The 19,337-nt window shown below is 48.4% G+C and overlaps 1 protein-coding gene across 1 annotated transcript in view; it reads left to right on the top strand.

Annotated features, from left to right (window-relative positions):
• Window positions 1-18,028, top strand: part of LOC8041799 (cytoplasmic protein NCK1) — a 30,342-nt gene extending 12,314 nt beyond the window's left edge. Inside the window, 5 exon segments of the mRNA XM_040214710.3 lie at window positions 154-364; window positions 366-624; window positions 2,058-2,303; window positions 11,653-11,928; window positions 17,820-18,028. Coding sequence (XP_040070644.2) covers window positions 154-364; window positions 366-624; window positions 2,058-2,303; window positions 11,653-11,928; window positions 17,820-18,020 — 1,193 coding nt within the window. The 3' untranslated portion in view covers window positions 18,021-18,028.
• Window positions 18,029-19,337: the final 1,309 nt, after the last annotated feature.

The raw sequence follows: 19,337 nt of genomic DNA, 5'->3' as shown, positions 1-19,337 counted from the left end.
TGTGTCGAGGCCACTTTGGACGTTTACATTGGGAGTGCAAGTGACCGCCCGTGACGAGAGGGTTGCCGTTCCAATTGGGGTGCGCGGTTGCGTCCGAGCACCGAGGGTGCCTCGACGTGCGTCCCTAACGGCGTTGCAACCGGAATGGTGCAGGGAAGCCCGGGGAGGAGGCGTACGTGGTGGCCAAGTACGACTACACGGCCCAGGGCAGCCAGGAGCTGAGCCTGCGCAAGCACGAGCGCCTGGTGCTGCTGGACGACAGCAAGCACTGGTGGAAGGTGCAGAATGGGCAGCGGCAGTGGGGGTTTGTGCCCTCCAACTACGTGAAGCGGGAGAAGCCCTCCCTGTTCGACAGCATCCGGCGGCGGGGTGCGCAAGCGCAGCGAGGCCAAGCTGTCCCCGGCCTCGTCCCCCGTGGCCACCAAGGCCGGAGGGGAGCCCGAGGAGGAGGAGGCCTCGGCGGTGGGCACGGCCCTGGTGCGCTACAACTACGAGGCCAAGCAGGCCGACGAGATCTCGCTGGCCAAGGGCACCAGGGTCCTCGTCATGGAGAAGTCCAGCGACGGCTGGTGGAAGGGGGAGCACTGTGGCAACGTGGGCTGGTTCCCCTCCAACTACGTCCAGGTGAGCTTTTGCTGTCCCCCTGTCCCTTTTGCAGCCGGAAACTGTAGTCTGTGACGGGCTAAGGATGCGGGAGAAGCACCACCTCCGGTACGCGTCGCCCTCCACTTGGTTGTGCCTGCGAAAATCTGGCCGGTTCTCACTTTTCGTAATAATTGGAGACTGCACGTGTTTGTGCGCTTTGGTGTTGTTTCTAGTTTCGCATTTAGTAGTAATAGTAATCTTTGTCGGTTCCTGAGAGCCATGGCAGCGCAGAAAGGCGACAGCCCGTACCAGGTTGACCCACGGTGCCGCTTCTAGTTATGGTGATTATGCGACGATATAACGTACAAGATGAAAGTGATTATGAGATGATTTGTAGGAGGTTTTCTAACATTACAGGCACCGTTGGCACAGTTGTTAGGCTATTGTCGGCTACCTTTTTTTATATCCAGAAATGGCAACAATTAGTTCTAAATATTCACTATCGGAAGACAAACCCTTTTGACTTTCTTATTGAAAGGCGAGCGACCTAATGACATTGCACACTGATGGCTTCAATTGCCAGTAAGCAGGCGTGCGCGTTGTCACCTGACAAGGGTGGCACATACAGTCTCAAATTGTATAATGTAAATGTTTGCGCTTCCGTATCTGTTACCACCGTTCTCTGCCTTTGGTACAAGGAAAGCTGAAGATGTAAAGATTGTCGAAGGAGTGCGGATTAACTGGAAGACGTGCGATAGTTGCGGAATGCACTACGAGTATTTCTGCGAGACAAAGCACGTGCCCGAAATGTCTCGCGAACGGCTTTTCCGCACTGGAAAAGGAGTTAAAGGCAAGTTTCGCCAATTCATGCGGCCGAAAGCTCGACCCAGTATGTTTTTCCTCCGGCCACGGGAAGAGGAGCACGGTAGTCCATCCAGAGTTGCGAATTCTAGAAACCGAGCAAGGACAGCAGCATTGTTTTATGCCACCGTTGCGTTTGAAAAGTAGAGCCCACGAGGCATTCTGCACATGCACATAGTTATACTCCCGCGGTATTAGATCAAAGAGTTACCGTGCCCTATTCTCCATGTATTGCATCACGAGCATTTGCTCGGTACTTTCATCCATGTTCAATGCTCGAATGTGTAAAAATCGTATGCAGTGCCTTCTTAGTGTCTGTTGGCTCTTGGAGATTATGTATCTGTGAGACAGGGGGCGATGCAGATAGGGCCATCTGAGTCTGCCGTAGCTTGTGTAGAGGCAACTTTCACGCCTTTAGGTGGTCGTTAGACAGTGACAAAGTGGAATCAGCAGCGTTTCTAAAGTTCCGACTTTGGCAGCGTCTGTGGTGTCTGCCATTGCGCAAGGACCTTATCGCACTTTCCTTACCGTGCTGTCCTGCTTCCGAAAGGGGAAGGTTTGTGCCGCACGACATTGTTTGCACCGTTCTTGAAGTGCCCGTCTGGGTGCAGGAGGAGGCGGAGCCGGCCACCCCGGAGGGGGACACGGTGCAGCCCCCGGCCAAGGCGGCGTCGCCCCCCACGGTGCTGGAAACGGTGGTGGCGCTGTACTCGTTCACGCCGATGAACGAGGAGGAGCTGAGCTTCGCCAAGGGGGAGCAGCTGGAGGTGGTAGACAAGCCCGAGAACGACCCGGACTGGTGGAAGGCTCGCAACCAGGCCGGCCACACGGGGCTCGTGCCCAAGAACTACGTTCAGGTGGGTGTACTCGCACTCTTGGAGCAACTTCGGTCTCGCGCTTGCCTCGCCGCTCTCTTCGTTTTCAAAGAGGCGGGGCGGCAATCTTCGTACTCTTCGTAATTCCGCTTAGAATTTATCCTCGATGTTCACAACCTACAAAACATGCGTTACTCTTTGCCCCATGCGTTGATAACATCGCTAAACAAGAAAAAAGGGTGCTTCCCCTTTCACTTTACAGCCAGAACAAGAGGCCACGTGTTCTGGAGTCGTTTGGATGCTGCCAATGTTATCGTACCCACGCGTTGGTGTTGGCAAAACACAGAACACGCGCCGAGTTGCAGACGTCATTAGGGTTCGGCTAATCTCATCATTGCGGCGAGTGAAGACGCGCCGCTCCCCGAGTGTTCCTCGAGCCTATTGACTGTTACTGGGTAGTCTAAATCGAGCACTTATGCAGATCTCGTGTCCAGTCTATGAGATGGGGAGGCCCCCTGACAGGGGTTCCTCCTTTGGAGGAGGGGAAAAAGCAAATATTACTATGGCAACGGTTGTCCAGCGCATGATGCCCTTGACTGTCGTCGACCCACTGGTGTCGCCCTTTTGTGCCCCTTCGCGGGGTTGGGCTGTGGGGTCCTTTGTCCTTGTCGGTCCTTTCTGGGTCGTTCTTTTGGCGAGGCGCAGTTTTTTCTTAGTTCAGTTCCCAATTGGCTTTTTGGTGAAATTCCCACCTGATCCAAGAATCCAATTCATTTATATTGAAATGGCTTTAAATTGGGTACCGATTGAGGATCATATATTTTTCATTCTTTTAATTTCTTCACCTTAACAAACGTTCATTCTACAAGCCGCATTCAAATATTACCACAGAGGAGTCATCCCTGCAAACTACGAGGACACGGCGACCCCCATGCTTAGTCATGGAGTTTTGCGAAGGAGATGAGGAGAAAAAACTTATACTACCGTGACAAAGAATTTCCTTGGTCAGTGGCAATGCGTGCAAGCATACTTGGGTCTCTTTAGTTCCAGCAACCCCGTGTAAAGCATTCAGAGTCCTTGCACTGCCCTTTTAACCCCCCCAAAGTTGGATTTAGAGTCTGCCTCGGAGAAGTAGCGTGCTTTAGCTTTGCTCGTAGAACCCCACCTGTTGGGCCCGGGAAGGTCGCCCGGAAGCATGTGCCAATGCCAGGATGTACAACAGGCAAAGTTGGTTGGCAAACGAGGAAGGGGCAAACGGCCCTTAGCACGCCGATGTCGCAAAAGAGACCCACATTCGGCAAGAGTCCCGGAGCTCTGCGTACGTACGATGGAGTCCTTAAAAGTGTTTTTTCCCTCGAGTGTGACCTGGGCTGGATTCTGGTGCGACATGTTGGGTGCAGACGTCTTGTGGGGAAGTAGATGTGCGAGCCTAGTGGGTACAGCAGACACTCTTTTAGAAACATTATTCTTTCGCCTGTTTTTTTTTAGAATATGTCGCGTATGGTGATTCTAACCTTTAGAAAAAAAAATCTCCTCACTGTGTCGATATGTGTAATATGTCAGTGGCTCGAACCTCCGAATTAGTTGTACGAGCTTACTGCAACTTTTCTTGTCCACACTCTTCTTGTAGTGTCACGTACAGGATGAGGGAGAGTCTCTTTTCCGAAGGAGACTTATTAATGAAAACAAACTTCTTGTCAGTAAGGTGTTTGTTATCTTTACTTTAAAGTGCTGCTTTTATGCCATCTTAGTTGATTCATGTCTGCCAGCAAACAAATAGGAATCAAAGTTTTTTTTTTTTTTCTAAACAAGAAAAGTAAGGTTATTTTTGGCAGCAGATGGTCTGTATTATCATGCTTTATCAAGGTGAAGCTTGAATCTCGTAAAATTTGCGTTGTGAATGTGCCTTTGCATGGGTGCTATTATGGCCAATATTGTGGCATTGATATGATTAATGACCTAATAATAATAATAATTACTATGAAATTTAGTCATAAATGGGACTGAAATGATATGTATTGTGTAACAGCATTTTTTTTGTATGAGGTTGTTACAATACTAGACTATGTAAAAACATTTAAAAAATGCAATACATAAAATGCTCCACAAATAAAAGGGTATATGAAACACAAAAATTAAATGTAACCCTGCAGGAAGCAGTGACCGTAAAGCACAACTATATTAGGCAACACAAATATTTTTGCAAGTCGCACTTTACGAAAGTTTTCAGAACTTACAATTACTAAGTAAGTGTTTGCACTCTGCGGACTGCCGTTTAGACGGTTGAGGTATTTAGTAATTTTATTTACATGTAGGTACATTTATTTACCAAGCTCCATGTTAAGAACTTATGCTTGATTCGTCACCAGAGAACTGTAGCAATTCAGTGTATAAAACATGCACCAAAGCTGGTTACCTAATGTTTTCACACACACAGTATACAAAAAAAAAAACTCAAAAGTAAAAAAAAAAAACTTATATATATGTATATATATATTCAGCAAAACATTATACGCAGTTAAGTTAAAGAAGTCACCGGATGAGAGAGATTATGACAGACTTATTTTCTTAAAGTTGACGAAAAATAGTGTTAAAGTGGTCCTGCACAAAATAAGGCTGGTGAATCTTCAACGAATGAATTGAAAAGCTTGACAGATTGCAGAAATACTACAGAAGTGTACAACTGTGTCGAAATGCTTTCAAAGCATGCACTGTGGTTTCATCCACACAAAACATGTTTTATTGTCCGTGTTCAAGTTCTCAGGACTCTATCTAAGTTTGTGTCCTTGTGAGTTTTACAGCGAAGCTGTTTATGGCTAGGGTTCCGTAGATTTTTCATGTGTGTCAACAAAAACTCTACGCTCGCACCGCCACGCGTGCACGCTTCCCCGTATAAAAGATTCAAAGTAAATAACCAGAATAAAGCGTTGACGAATGTGCGTGCAAGATGCCATTTGTTCTAGGCTTTTGCTATAGACCTTTCCAAAAAGAGCGCTCTGGCCGCCGCCATTTTGCGAACCGAGCGACCCCTATCAGCCAGAAATTTCTGGCACCCGCCTGAGCTGTGGAAACCCGGTCAGCGTGACTCCCCACCTGCATTGTGCATTCAGAGTTCGCCGGCTTTTCTTGGAATTTTTTACTTCATTCGCCTGTTTAGGATGCTTACCCTTTGCGTGTTATCTTCCACTGTGAGAACCAGGGAATACCAGGGCTCGTAGCGGCCTTCGCAGGAAACGAACGAAGAGAGCGAACGTCAAGCAGCCCGCGACGCAGGCAGTTCGACGTTCTTGGAGGATTATTTCCGTCGAGATAATCTCCAAAAAGCCTTCTCGGCTGTGTTCCGGGTCTTCGCAAAAAATAGCTGATAGGGTCGGGTCCGGGGTGTGGCGACACAATAAGCACGTTCGTTCATTTGCAATGAAGCTGTGCAAAAAAAGGAGCTCTTTTCTACATGTTCCCCAAAACACGCCAAATTCCGTCCGATCGTCGTGAAGTGACTATCGTCGACACTGTATATTGGACATGCTGTGTTATTTGAGACCTTTCTCAAATCCTGTTCGGATAACGCGGCACCGTGGGGTACGTACAATATATTTTTTGTTCGATTGATGAGATTCATTAAATTTTATGTTGTGGGCGGGGAATATCCCTGCAGTACGGATATCCTGTGTGGTCAAATATTTTGACCTTTATAGATTGACACGGCTGAATTAACGGTGCCCTAAAACAATGAACATAAAATGAAACAAACATTCCAGTTGCATTTGTTCTGTCGCGCACGGACTCACCAAAACAGCTTTCATTTCTTTGTTTTTGCTCCCAAAAATAGAGAACTGCTTTCTTAAAGACCTCTATAAATTATGCTCGCCACAGAACACAAGATAAAAAAGAAAACGCGGCAATTCAGCCGCCACCAGCGTCCGGAATTGCGCCCAACGCAGGCTGCCACAGCCTACTGACGAGGAACTCCACAGCTCAGCGCAGTCGGGCAACACTGACGTACACTCTCAAAACCAGGGACACGCGCTGTAAATCGCTTCGTTCGAGAATGCCGCTGGAAAGGTCTATAGAAGAGTTACTGCTGCAGACGCTGGCACATGCGGCACGTGGAACACCATTCCCTGCGTTCTCCTTGATGCTTGGGTAATTTAACAGTAGGTCTATTCAGTAGATTAGTTATCAGTAGGCAGCATTTTCAGGATCAGCAGGCTCTCAGGTAGGTAATAAAGGTTTCTCAAAGATTAGCCGCTGTGCAACCCGCGTCGGCCATGTCTACACTCGCACTGCCCTCTCTTTGTCGTCGTTCCAAGCGCTTGCGTGCCTAGTTTCCTTTCCTTCCGCTCTCCCGCGGTGGCGGTGCCGTCGCGTTTGTCTACTTTTCACCGGGAGGCGGTCCCGTCGTGCGTGTCTAGTTTCCTCCGGCTCCTTGGGGCGGGTTTGTGTCGTCTGCTAAACAGCTTCGCTGATCATCCACCTTCGCAGACTGGCTCATGATTCTTGATAGACCAGACATGGGGCAGAACGCAAGCGTTACACAGCATGGCACTTCTCTCTAATACGAAAAGGTGAGGAAAGAAGCAGTCAGGTTATTAGAAGGGAGCACGTTTTTAGATAATACTGCAATACTGAGCGTTCGCACAGGTCAGAATTGAGGCAATTCACGAAGAGCAGCCGTCTCACTGCCGAGAGCCCAGAGGGCCGAAGTGAATTCATTGTTAAGACATGCTTGTCTGTTCACTTCATGGTCCCAGCATATCTGTCCTGCTACTCAGAGTTTCACAAACTCTTTCTAATTTGACGGTGTTGTCCCCTCTGTCCTTTGCTTTGCTCCACACGTGAGAGGACTAAATGCCCTTTGACGCCTTTACCTTCTCCCAGCCTTCTTCAACTCCAGAAAACGGGTTATCTCCTCTCGGCTGATTGAAACAACCACTAGCCCCTTGATTTTATGACTCAGTTTCTCGAGAAGCACTATCCCAATATTTTATGGCTTAGTTTGTCAACAAAGGTGCGCATATCGGTTATAGAATTCAGCTCTGTTGTCTTCAAATTATGCATTGATGAGTGATGCTTGAGATCACTGTCCACTCCTTCGCACACGCTTTTTTCGTGCCCCGACAGTGAGTAAATTCACTTGGTGACATTCGTCTTCTCGCATTCGTATAACTGGAAACAATATTAAGGCGAGACACCGCTTCGAAAATGGACAATTTTATTTTTGCAGCAATTCTAATGAAAATGACTGTGCGTATATGTTTCTTCTTCCTCCTTTCAGATATGAAATCAGTTTTAAGATACAGTAAAACCTCGTTATAACAAAACGGGATATAACAAACTAATGGATATAACAAAACAATCATAATTCCCCTTGCTTGCTAATAGAGGGAAGAAATGGACATTGGCTATAACAAACTAATGGTTATAACAAAATAATTACGACCGCTCCTTCAACTTTGTTATAATGAGGTTTTACTGTATCTCAATTGGTTTCTAAGCTATAAAAAATAGCATTGCTGAATTTGGTCATTTCTTACGAATCATTGAAATCATTTCCAACAAAAAATATTTTTTTATATATCTAGATACATAGCTAAAGGTTTGCCATGCATTATAAAGCTATTTATATTTTCACAAAGTTACATTATTATACAAAAATTGGCTAATTATGACAATAACGAGGTGACTTTATTTATCATAATTTCTTTTTGTCAGTCTAAACTGTAAAAATATAGCTTTACTCTGTAGTCCAGTCCTTTCTGAATAAAACAGTGTCAAAATTTTCAGAATGCTACTATAAAAACTTCATGAAAACCCTCGTAAGCCTAAGCATGTTGACAAAAAACACGAAGATAAGGAAAATGAAAGTTAAAGTTTTGGCATTGAACATAAAAAATTGTGTGAAGAATGATTAATAATAATTATCATCAAGGTGCAGTGTAAGTCTTCGTGAACAACTTGACATAAAAATTATGTAATTTGTTCATGGGAACATTAGAATAAAGATATGAAAGAAATGAAGAATGAGTGAAATGTTGATAAAATCCCATTTTCCTGTTTTGATACCGACTAGAGTAAATTACATGAAAACCCTTATTTATGCAATAAAAGTTATCAAGATGTAGTGTAGTGCATTCTGAACAAACTAATTTAAAAATTGCAATAATTTGTTTTCGAGAACATTGCAAAAATGTTTAAGAATGACTGATATATGCAAAAAATAGCTTGTAAAGTTATGAGCCGACAATTATGGACAACGGGAGGGGCGAGCGAGAGTTTTCAGCTCCAAATGCAATTTTGTTTGGCCCTAAAAAGGGCCTTTGTTCCACATGGCACTTAAAAATGCCATTACAGCTGTCCGGGACTGTAATTCTGAGACGCTCCTGCCTTGTGTCGCTTGGAGAACCTTTCCTTCATGCTGCTGCTGCTCTGGCGCACCGCGTTCGTTTTACGTAAACGGAGAGTGTTCTTTTCGATGCTTCGGCGGACAAGGCAGTTCCGGTGGCGTAGCCCAGGTCTGTGGCGATGGATTCGTTGGTCGCCCTCCTTCCTTGGTTGTAGACAGCGACAGCTTTAGCCGGAGCCTTCTTCATGTTTTCCAGGGAGGCATTCGCATTCTTTGAAGTCTGCGTCCAGATCACCTAATGCAGGCTCTCAATGGCATTCTGCGTCTTTCCCTCACTGCACCGTGCCAACAGGTCTTCATTGCTGAGCCTTGCAAACACTGGCCGAAGTGCAGCCCAAACGAAATCCGGAAGAGGATTCTTGTGCGGCGGCGAAGGTTCACTGCTTGCCAAGGCCCTGTTGAGCTTGCACCAGGACTCAGCTCCATCGGGGCACTTGCTGTGGTCTGGGGCACTTTCTGTGGAGGTCATGTGCAGGAGTGTGGCTTCCACTGCCCTCTTCATCCCTGGAGCATCGTGGCTCTTGCTCTTGAGAGGATAGCCATAATAGTTAGTGATCTTCTTGATCTTTTCCTGCGTCAGCTTGCCTCTCCCACCGAGTGCCTTCTTCTTCTCAACGACATTGCACAAGGCAGCTCCCATCTGCTTGTGGACGTGGTTCACACAGTCCTTCTTGTCTATCTTGATGAAGCCGTAAACCTTCGCTTCACACAAGGCATGAAATGTCCGGCTGTCTCCATCCGAAAGTACGGTGGTGTAGCGGAGTCCATGCTTGGTCGGAGACCTCTGGAACATTGTGGGCGCAGCCTCCACCTCCATACGACCACCATTGCACCCAATGTTCTTCTGGCAGTCGGGGGTTGCATACCAGTCGCTGTAGCCATCGTCCTCGGGCTCTGGTCCCACGGCAGATCCAAAGGCAGAAGTTGGAGTGTACCATATGGATCAGTGACCAGGCCAGAGTACAGCTCCACAATGCAGCCTACACCAAAGTGGAAGCTGCTTCCTCGGGTCATCCATGATCCATCGAAGACGACATTGATGTTGCCAATGGGGCTCATGAAGCCTGTGTACAAACAAACTCCTTTGCCAATCGACTGGATCCCCTGCATGACCTTCATGTTGACTTCAAAGGGAGTGAGTGATCTTGGCTGTTCCAGCAACTCTGGAAGAGGAGAACTGCTTCTTCTGGAAGTCACAAGTGCTGCAGACGAGCACAAGCTTGACGGCCAAGCCGTACTCCTTGTCCATGGCCTTGCTAAGCGCGAGGGCTCCCGCAGCGCAGCTTTCACACCTCGCTTGCACGAAGAGGTCGTTCAGGGCTTTCATGTCAACGATGACGAACTGGGTCCCAGTATTGCTTGTCTGGCATTCTGCGTTGACCTCAAGCAGATCAAACTTCGCTGGATCACCGACTTCCCCGATAAAACATGCTTGCGTTGCTTCAATCGCCCGGCGCGCTGGGCGTGCTCGACCGAAGAGTAGTATGCGAAGTTGACGCGAGTTCTGCCGGCAAAACTTGAGCCATCCGTACCAGAGCTTGAGGCCGCAGCATCTTCATAGGGAAGGCTAGCCGATGCTCCCGGTAGATTTAGGGAGTTCGACCATGGCAAAGATCATAGCGGCGCACTTGCAGATTACATCTTCCGTTTGTTTCACGCACGTTGCGTCTTGCTTCCGAACGTCCGCCGCATGCTCTTTTTCAACCGAGAGTCCCTTTGCGTTTCGATCGCTCGAAATAAAACTCCCGCAACTTTGAGCGAGAAAAACCGGTTTACCCTACACCTCCTGCACCAGCGCAGAAAAGTGTAGTGCAGTGCATTTCCGGTATGTGTATTGAGATATGAGCGGAAGTACACCGCACTACACTTTTCTGCACTGGTGCAGGAAGTGCAGGTAAATCGAACAAGCCTGCTGTCCGACGTGAACGCGCAAACATAAATGAAACAACGTGCACTGAGCCGCGGAGCGAACAAAGCAGACGGGCCAAGACGAAGCAGGTGACGCTTCCCTTCGCTCCCCTTACACTGCTCGAGGTGCGCGCGCCGGGAGTAGGAAAGGAGTAAAAGTGGAAAGGGGCACGACTTGGCTTATGACAGGAGCGCATGGCACGACGTACCCGTGACGTGCGTGCGCTTTCCAATTAGCAATTGTTATTCCCGTCGTGAAAACCTGTGGAATGTGGGCGCTTTTCAAGGTTGTTGCGACAGTGAGTGGCATGAGGACATAGGGAAGAGGACCAGCTCTCCAACAAGAGCAAGATGGCCACTATCCGACGATCGGCTGTGAAACGACTCTCATTCCGTATTTAAACTAATCAGTTGTTAATTACTCTTCTATGTTTTTAAACATAACCTGGAAAACCCGTATTTCGTAATAATTCATTAAACAATTCAATTTCTCCCCGTTACCGTCTTGGATCAAAGTGCGTAAAACAAGATTTTTGCTTTCTACAGCGTTCTTGGCATCGGCATTGTTCTTAAAGCTTTGTGACTATGCATTTCTGATGTGACTGGACTAGGATATGTGCGAAGGTTTCCAGAAAAACGGAGTCTCGCAGAAAGTGCAGCTTACTACGCCGTCCTGGCGTCAGCAGGAACATACATGGCAGCACCCATGCAGCAGAGGAGACAGTGGTTTATAAAATCTGAAAACGAAGGAGCCTAAATATATAGACCAAAACTGGACAAAGTAGTTGAACGCAACCTTTTATTATAAAACTTGGGAATGCCATCCATGTGACACGAGCGCCAACCTTGCTACGGCGGTCTAAACAACCATAAATATACGACGGGGATATTAGCAGGCGACAAGGTGGGAAGGAACGATGGTAAATTTCGCAAACAAAACGAGAGTACCTTTACAGAAAGCAAGATTGGGTAAGGACGACAAACGTTTCGTAGAAGCTACACGAGCTGTAAAACGGTAGTCGGAAAGTACAAAACATGCAAACCCGTTGCGGAGAGCTGACCCGACGATCCTTCCACCAGGTGGTGGCCTCCCCACGAGGGGGCGGGACGGCGTCTCCCCCCGCCTCGGGAGGAGGGCCCCCTCCCAGCCTGGACCCCCACCGTGGGGGGGGCAGCCCCCCTCCCCCCGTGCCCCAGGTGGTCTCGGTGGTGGCGGGGGGCCAGCAGCCCAGGGGCCGCCCAGAGCTGCGGGCCAAGGAGTGGTACTTTGGCAGCATCCCCCGCAGCCAGTGCGACCAGGTGCTCAACGAGTGCGCCCAGGACGGGGACTTCCTCATCCGCGACAGCGAGACCAACGTGAGTCGCGGCGCACCGCTAACATGGATTTTGGCCAAGCAATGGCCAATGGCTGGCGATGGTCTTTTTGTCCGAATAGAGTGATGTGATTGACCTTAGCCATTTTAGAGCACCTTTTGGAGCAGCCAAAACCGTGTTTTGGAGCAGCATAAGTGGCCTTTGCAGCAACCAAAACAGTGTTTCGGAGCAGCAGAAATGGCTTTTGGAGCAGATATTCTTAAAAAATAAACATATTCGTTTTAGGTGCTGTACAAGCAAAGGGCACTTTGTGTTGTGTTCTGATGTGACGTGTTGTGACGGAACTCGCTGCTTGTGTTTTTACTACTGAGACATCCCTCTATTGTACAGTGCTGTAGGCATCGCCGAGCAATTCCGAAAAACTGCTTACCACCGTTTTACTGGTTCCCGACGTGCCAGATTTTCGTATAAAGTGAGCAAACGTAAAACAATGGATTGCAAGCGTCCCAGCTGGTGTCTCTGTCTCGTGTGATCATGTTCACATGCACGTGAGGACAACTTTGGCAGGCTTGCAGTTGCACGTGCTTCGTCGCGCGAGCGGAGACAGCTGTTCGATCGAAACCGAAACCATGCCACTCCGCTTCGTCGCCAATTGATTCCCAAAATTGTATGCAAAATGTAACTGTGGAGCATACAACAAAAAAAAAAAAAGTCCAGCGGCGCGTGCTTGCCAGGTTGGCAAACAAGGTACAAGCTATACACATACACAAAAAAGAACCTGAGTGCATCGATGCAAGGCATTGCAAGCCAGGGTCAAAGTTCTTGGAGCACTTTATGCAACGACTGAACTCGAGACAAACAAGCGCGCTGTACGGGTTCAGCGTGCAGACATTGCCTTATTTGCTTTAGCTCACTTCTCTTCACCAACTTTCTTTGGCGGCAGATTTTTCATGTACCGGGGTCACCCTCGAAAGAAAGACCACCGAGAGAAACCTAGGCAATCAATACTTTGACTCAGCAGTCTTTGAGGGATTTTTATAGTAGCATATGATTTAAACAAGAACAGGAATGTTGAGGAACATGCGGCGGTACTTAGTTTCATTTTAGAAAGTGCCATATCTGCAGCAACGTGGGGACGGCAACACCCGACGTCGCGCGACTACGGTGACTGGAAGGCGGGGACCAAGTATAGCTTTCCCGCGGCCGTTGCTTTTAGGAGCGAGTGCTTCAGTTCACAAAGTAACTCCCGCCACGTAAAAACGTGGTTTCGTTTCACAGCATGACGGCATGGCTGGTACCCGGCACGCTAGCGTCGGAGCGTCCACACACACCCACATCTATCGTTGAAAATATGTTAAAAAAAGACAAGAGACGAGACTCACCAGACGACGAGAGCACGAAACACGATACGGCGGGAAAATCATGGAAGAGCGGATGAACAATTGAGGCAGGGTACTTTGTGATGGGCGACCGCTTGCGCCACATAACACACGCATGTTCAATTACGGTACTCAGTTTAGTGTCGGTATCGAAAGGCGACAAATATTTATTTTTTGGCGCTGGCTTGGCGCAGATTACCTATATTTTGGCAAAATTTAGCAGGATGTAGCAGGGTTAGCCCCTTGGCACAGTTTGGCGCAATTAGCGCAGCAATCGCATCACTGCAAATAATCAAACTTTCGGACTTCAAGCTGTCCGAAACATTGGTCGTGAATATACACTATTTTTATGGGGTAAGTCACGGTTCCGTCTTTAGGTCCAAAATATTGAACAAGTCCGAATTATCGGAGTCCGAAGAAACGGTCGGCGACTCTACTCGTTGAGTCTTTCCGAACGACAAATTTTTGTTCCACAAGCCACTGGAAAACGCGTTTGCTGACTCTCTCCCCTACCTCTTTTTCTTATTTACTCACCTGCTTCATCCTGATCATGTTTTTGTATCTGTGAAGAATCGAGTGTAACAGATATGTGAAATAAGAAAGACGAGACCGTTTGAAGTAGAAAACAATGTTATATCAGAAAACAATATGCCAAGATGAAAACACACTAATTAAATTTACACACGAAAAACTATGAATGGTATGACTTTGGGGAAATAGTTACAGGACTGCACATTCAACAGATTGTTCTCGCAATGTCGGCACACTGCTTCAGTGCTGCTCGCTAAAGGCAACCTGAAAGTTCACTGTAACAACTTATCGCTTTCTTGTTTCGTGGCGCTGGGTCTTGAGAGGTGTTGTGCGATGGAGTGGCGACAAAGCACATACTGCAAAGCCCAGGGTTCAGCTTGAAGCCGGTGAGTCAGAGGCGGCGTTGGTGCGGCGTCGGCGTCTGGGGTGGCATGTTGGAATAAACTGGGCCGCTGTGGTCTTGATGTGTGCTCCGCAACGTGTGCACCAGATATCAACTGGGGTGAAGGCCTCGCCAGAGCCGGAGGTCAGGCCAGGTGGAAGCCTTGAAGAACCTGAGTCTGGACGCCCGGCGGTTCCCTTCCACATGCTGGTCTGCCCGCTCGAATACACTTCATTTTTTGTTCTCTGCCTTCCTTCTCTTTTTCTTTCTTGTTGCAGAGCGTGTGCCACGAAGATGACGCGTGCGCGCACACACAGTTCGTCACGTGCACAACGCGGCACTAAGATGATTAGGCACGCGCACACACACACACACCGTCGAAATCCGCGCACGTTGCAGTATCTGTTAAAGTCGTGCATTGTCACCCTAGTTTAAACGGCACAGCAGACCTACATGGTATAGGCTCTAACCTTCCTGCTGTGTCGTAGCTTTCCTGTGCCTGAAATATTAATATTATTGTTGCGATTATGATAAGTATCATTATCATCCCCAAAGTCCTACTGTGAATAGACGACTCGGTGAAAACAAAATTGGCGTAACAATACCACTAGCATGTTCTGAGCAACCTAGCATTAATAGACGCAGGTGAGCTGGTTCTGTTAAACTAAACTAACAGATTGGTTTTAAGGAACTTGCAGTGATGTGATTGCTGCGCCAATTGCGCCAAACTGCATCAAGGGGTTAACCCTGCTACATCCTGCTACATTTCGCCAAAATATGGATAATCTGCGCCGAGCCTGCGCCAAAGGACCCATTTCGGTTGCCTTTCAAAACCGAAACTAAACTGAGTACTGTAATTGAGCAGGCGTGTGTTATGTGGCGCAAGCGGCCACCTGACACAAAGTACCGTGCATCCATTGTCCACCCGGTCTTGCATGGTTTTCTCGGCGTCTCGCGTTTCGCGCTCTCGTCTTGTGGGTCTCGTCTCTCGTCTTTTTTTTATATATATTTTCAGCGATTGACGCGGATGTGTGCAGACGCTCCGACGCTAGTGTGCTGGGTACCAGCTATGCCGTCATGCTATGAAACAAAACCACGTTTTTGCGTGGCAGGAGTTACTTTGTGAGCTGAAGCAATGGCCGTGGAAAAACTATATTTGGTCACTGCCTTTCAGTCGCCCTGGTTGCGCGACGTCGAATGTTGCCGTCCCCACATCACTGCAGATATGGTACTTTTTAAAATGAAACTAAGTACCGCCGCATGTTCATCAACATTCCTGTTCTTGTTTAAATCATACGTTACTACAAAAATCCATCTTTAATACAAAGACTGCTCTGTCAAAGTATCGATTATCTAGATTCCTCTCGGTGGGCCTTCTTTTGAGAGGGACCTCGGTACGTGAAAAATCTGTCGTGAAAGAAAGTTGGTGAAGAGAAGTGAGCTAAACCAAGGAAGGCAATGTCTGGACGCTGAACCGACGCAGCGTGCTTGTTTGTCTCGAGTTCAGTCGTTGCAAAAAGCGCTCCAAGAACTTTTCGAGGCTGGCTCGATGCACTCAGGTTCTTTGTTTTTTGTTGTTTAGCTTGTACCTTGTTTGCCGGCCTGGCAAGCACGCACCACTGGACTGTTTTTGTCGCATGCTCGAAAGTTACATTTTGTGTACAATTTTGGGGATAAGTTAGCGACGGAGCTGAGCGGCATGGTTTCGGTTTCGATCGGACAGCCGTTGTCTGCGCTCGCGCCACGAAGCATGCCCAACAGCAAGCCTGCCGAAGTTGCCCTCACGTGCATGCGAACATGATTGCGTGACTGAGGCACCAGCTTGGACGCTTGCAATTCATTGTTTTACATTTGCTTACTTTCGACGAAAATCTGGCACGTCGGGAACCAGTAAAACGGTGGTGGCAAGCGGTTTTTCGAAATTGATGTCCGAGCAGTAAAAACAGAAGCAGCGAGTTCCGTCACAACACGTCACATCAGAGCACAACACAACACAAAGTGCCCTTCGTTTGTACAGCACTGAAAACGAATATTCTAATTTTCCTAAGAATATCTGCTCCAAAATCCACTTTTGCTGTTTCGAAAACACTGTCTTGGCTGCTCCAAAGGCCACATTTGCTGCTCCAAAACACTGTTTTGGTTGCTCCGAAACGTGCGCCAAAATGGCTTAGGCCAATCACATCACTGAACTTGCCACGCTGAGTCTAGCTTGTGCTTTCCACTTTGGTTATGTTGCACAAGGAATTTGTTTCCATACACTTGCCTTATTTCGTGGCCCTGAAAGGACACCGTGCACAAAGTTCAATTAAAGAGTCGCTGAATTCCCCCAAAAAGTGCCGGAATACGATGCAATACCGTGGTGTAATAAACACATTTGGAGTTGGGAGCAATGCCACAAAATGTTTTTAGAGCGCAGCTCTTAGACGCCAGTTTCCGGGTTGAGCAGCGTCGGCGTAACCGCACATTGCATTATGGGACATTTCCCTGTTGAAGTTAACAAAGAAATTTTCCCGCTAAATTTAGCGGGAAATTGCGCTATGTTTGCCTGGAAAATTGTTCCGCTAAATTTCCCAGCTAAATTTAGCGGGTAAATTGACGTCATGTGACCTCAACAGTAATTCAGTTTCCCTGCTAAACTTAGCAGGAAAATGTTTGCTAAATTTTCCTGCTAAATTTAGCGGGGAAATATTCCTGATAAATTTAGCGGGGAAATTTTCGCTAAAATTTGGAAGAAATTTCGTGAAAATGTTTTGCTAAATGGGAGGGGAGCAGGAGAGGGGAAGGGGAGGGTACGAAGGGGCATACTCTCCCCTCATCCTCCTCAAGAGCTGCGCTCTAATTCAGCATTACAAGGAATTGTAAACGTCATTCATTTTTTTTGTTTTGGAACAAAGAATGAATGACGTTTACAATACTCTGTAAATCTGAATTAGAGCGCAGCTCTTGAGGAGGAGGAGCAGGGGGGGGTACACAAGGGAGGGTATGCTCCTCCTCTTCCATCCCCCTCCTCCTCCCACAGTTGCCCCACTAAATTTAGCTGAAAAATTGACGCCACGTGACCTCAACATCAATTCAGTTTCCCCGGTAAATTTATAGGAAAATGACAACACATGACTTGGTGTCACATCATTGATGAACAAATTCAGTTTCTCCGCTAGATTTAGCGGGAAAATTGATGTCACGTGACCTCAACACTGATTCAATTCCCCGCTAAAGTAAGCGGGGAATTGAATTGGTGTTGAGGTCATGTGACGTCAATTTTCATGCTAAATCTAGTGGATGAACTGAATTTTTCCATTAAATCTAGCGGAGAATCTGAATTTTCTCTCTAAATTTAGCGGGGAATTGAATTGGTGTTGAAGTCACAAGACGTCAAGTTTCCTGCTAAATTTAGCACAGTTACGCCGACACCACGAAACGCAGAAACGGGCAGGTAAGAGCTGCGCTCTAAAACAGAATTCCAGAACATTAAACCCAAAATAGAAGCACCTTTTGGAACCAGTCAAAAGAGTCTCCCGGCATAAACGTTGCACTTCTTTTTTGTCAGGCAGGTTTATTTTTGTGGCATTGGACAGGGAAGAGGTTTGGGACTCTGGTGTCGCCCCCTGGAGCCGTTCCACAGGACGGCTGCTTCCTTGCAGGTGGGGGACCTGTCGGTGTCCCTGAAGGCGCCGCTGCGCAACAAGCACTTCCGGGTGCACGTGGAGGACGGGGTGTTCTGCATCGGCCAGCGCAGGTTTTCGCAGCTGGATGACCTGGTGGAGCACTACAAGCGGGCACCCATTTACACCAGCCCCAAGGGGGACAAGATGTTCCTGGTCAGGCCCTTCAAGAGGCCCTGAGGGGACGGTGGCCCCCCCTGGCAAACAAGACGGGGAATGTCGCCGAGCGGCGTAGTCACGCGGTCCACTCCGACGCCGGGAAAGAGGGAAAAATGCGACGCAATGTGGGTCTCCGACAACCTCGACGTGGGCGCACTTCCCAAGAACGGGCATGCGCCGAGTCCGAGAGAAGCCAGGGTCGGGTGGAGAGATGGTTGCAGCGTGGCACCTCACGAGATTCGGGGAATGCCGGCCAACCGCCACGGAAGAGGGGAAGGCGCCTCTCCCAGTGGATGGCGAAATGCTCGCTCCTACGTCGGCTCCCGCAGGCAGCACATTTCGAGGCGAAAGCGGCCTACCGCCGTTCGTCGTCGAGAGGGGTTGTGGGATCCAAGGAGACTCGGAAAGCTCAGCGAGGTCGGGAAGCTCCGTGCACGCCGGCAGATCCACGTCGAGACGACAGATCCAAAGAACCAAGAAAAATGGGTGCGTCACACAGCGTGGGACGTGCTTGCCAGAGTTCTCGAGCTACGGAATTGAATCGTGAAAGCTTCGGCGAGCGTGCGACGAGCGCTTCCGACCTCTGTCCTGCGGACCTCGGAAGTGCAGGGAAGACCCTGGAGGCAGCCGCTTATTTATTACGACCTTCGCATCGGGTGCGACCTTCTTCCTTCGCTCTCCATTGCCTCTCGGTTGGACAACTTTGTTTTGTACGCAGTGTTGTAACCACCAGTCTGTGTCGGGCGCTGGGAGGAACTCTCGGAGGCAACGGCCACAAAGTCCGAGGAGCTTGCTGGGTCTCGAGACGGAGAGACTCCTTGGACGTCCCGGAGCGTCAATGCTCCGTGGAGCCGTGGACGGAAGTGAACTCCGCATGTGCACCACACTGGGCTTGGAGGCCGAAATGTGCGGGGAAATGGACGTCCATCACTTTCTACTTTGACGGAGGGTGTAAATCTAGGAGTGCCATTGACCTTTCTTTTTCTCGTCCTTGTTTCATGTTTGCGCGTCTGGGTCAAACTTTGGCGGCTAGAAATGACGGGGAGACGTCGCGAGGCTGGGGATCGTCGCTACATTTTTTATTCGGTCGGTTTGGCGGTCCCGGAACAAGCGAGCAGAGAGAATTGTGCGACGCTCGCGTGCTTCTCTTTTTATGCAAATATCATTTTAGGCAAGATACTTTCTTTTTCGCGGTGCAGCTGTGGCGAGGGGCCGCGTCGAATCGAAGCCCTCTCGCGCGCGAGGTGTGGATTTTGGCCTGCCGCCCAATCGTTCGCGACCCAGTGTGTGCTAGTCATTGCATTTCCTTCCTTACAATGGCCCCGGTTTGTGTTCCGA

This window comes from Ixodes scapularis, unplaced genomic scaffold, assembly GCF_016920785.2.
Source record: "Ixodes scapularis isolate PalLabHiFi unplaced genomic scaffold, ASM1692078v2 PGA_scaffold5__190_contigs__length_132052651, whole genome shotgun sequence".
Lineage (NCBI taxonomy): Eukaryota > Metazoa > Arthropoda > Arachnida > Ixodida > Ixodidae > Ixodes > Ixodes scapularis.
The sequence above is the reverse complement of the archived record's forward strand: the minus strand, read 5'-3'. Positions and strand labels throughout refer to the sequence as shown.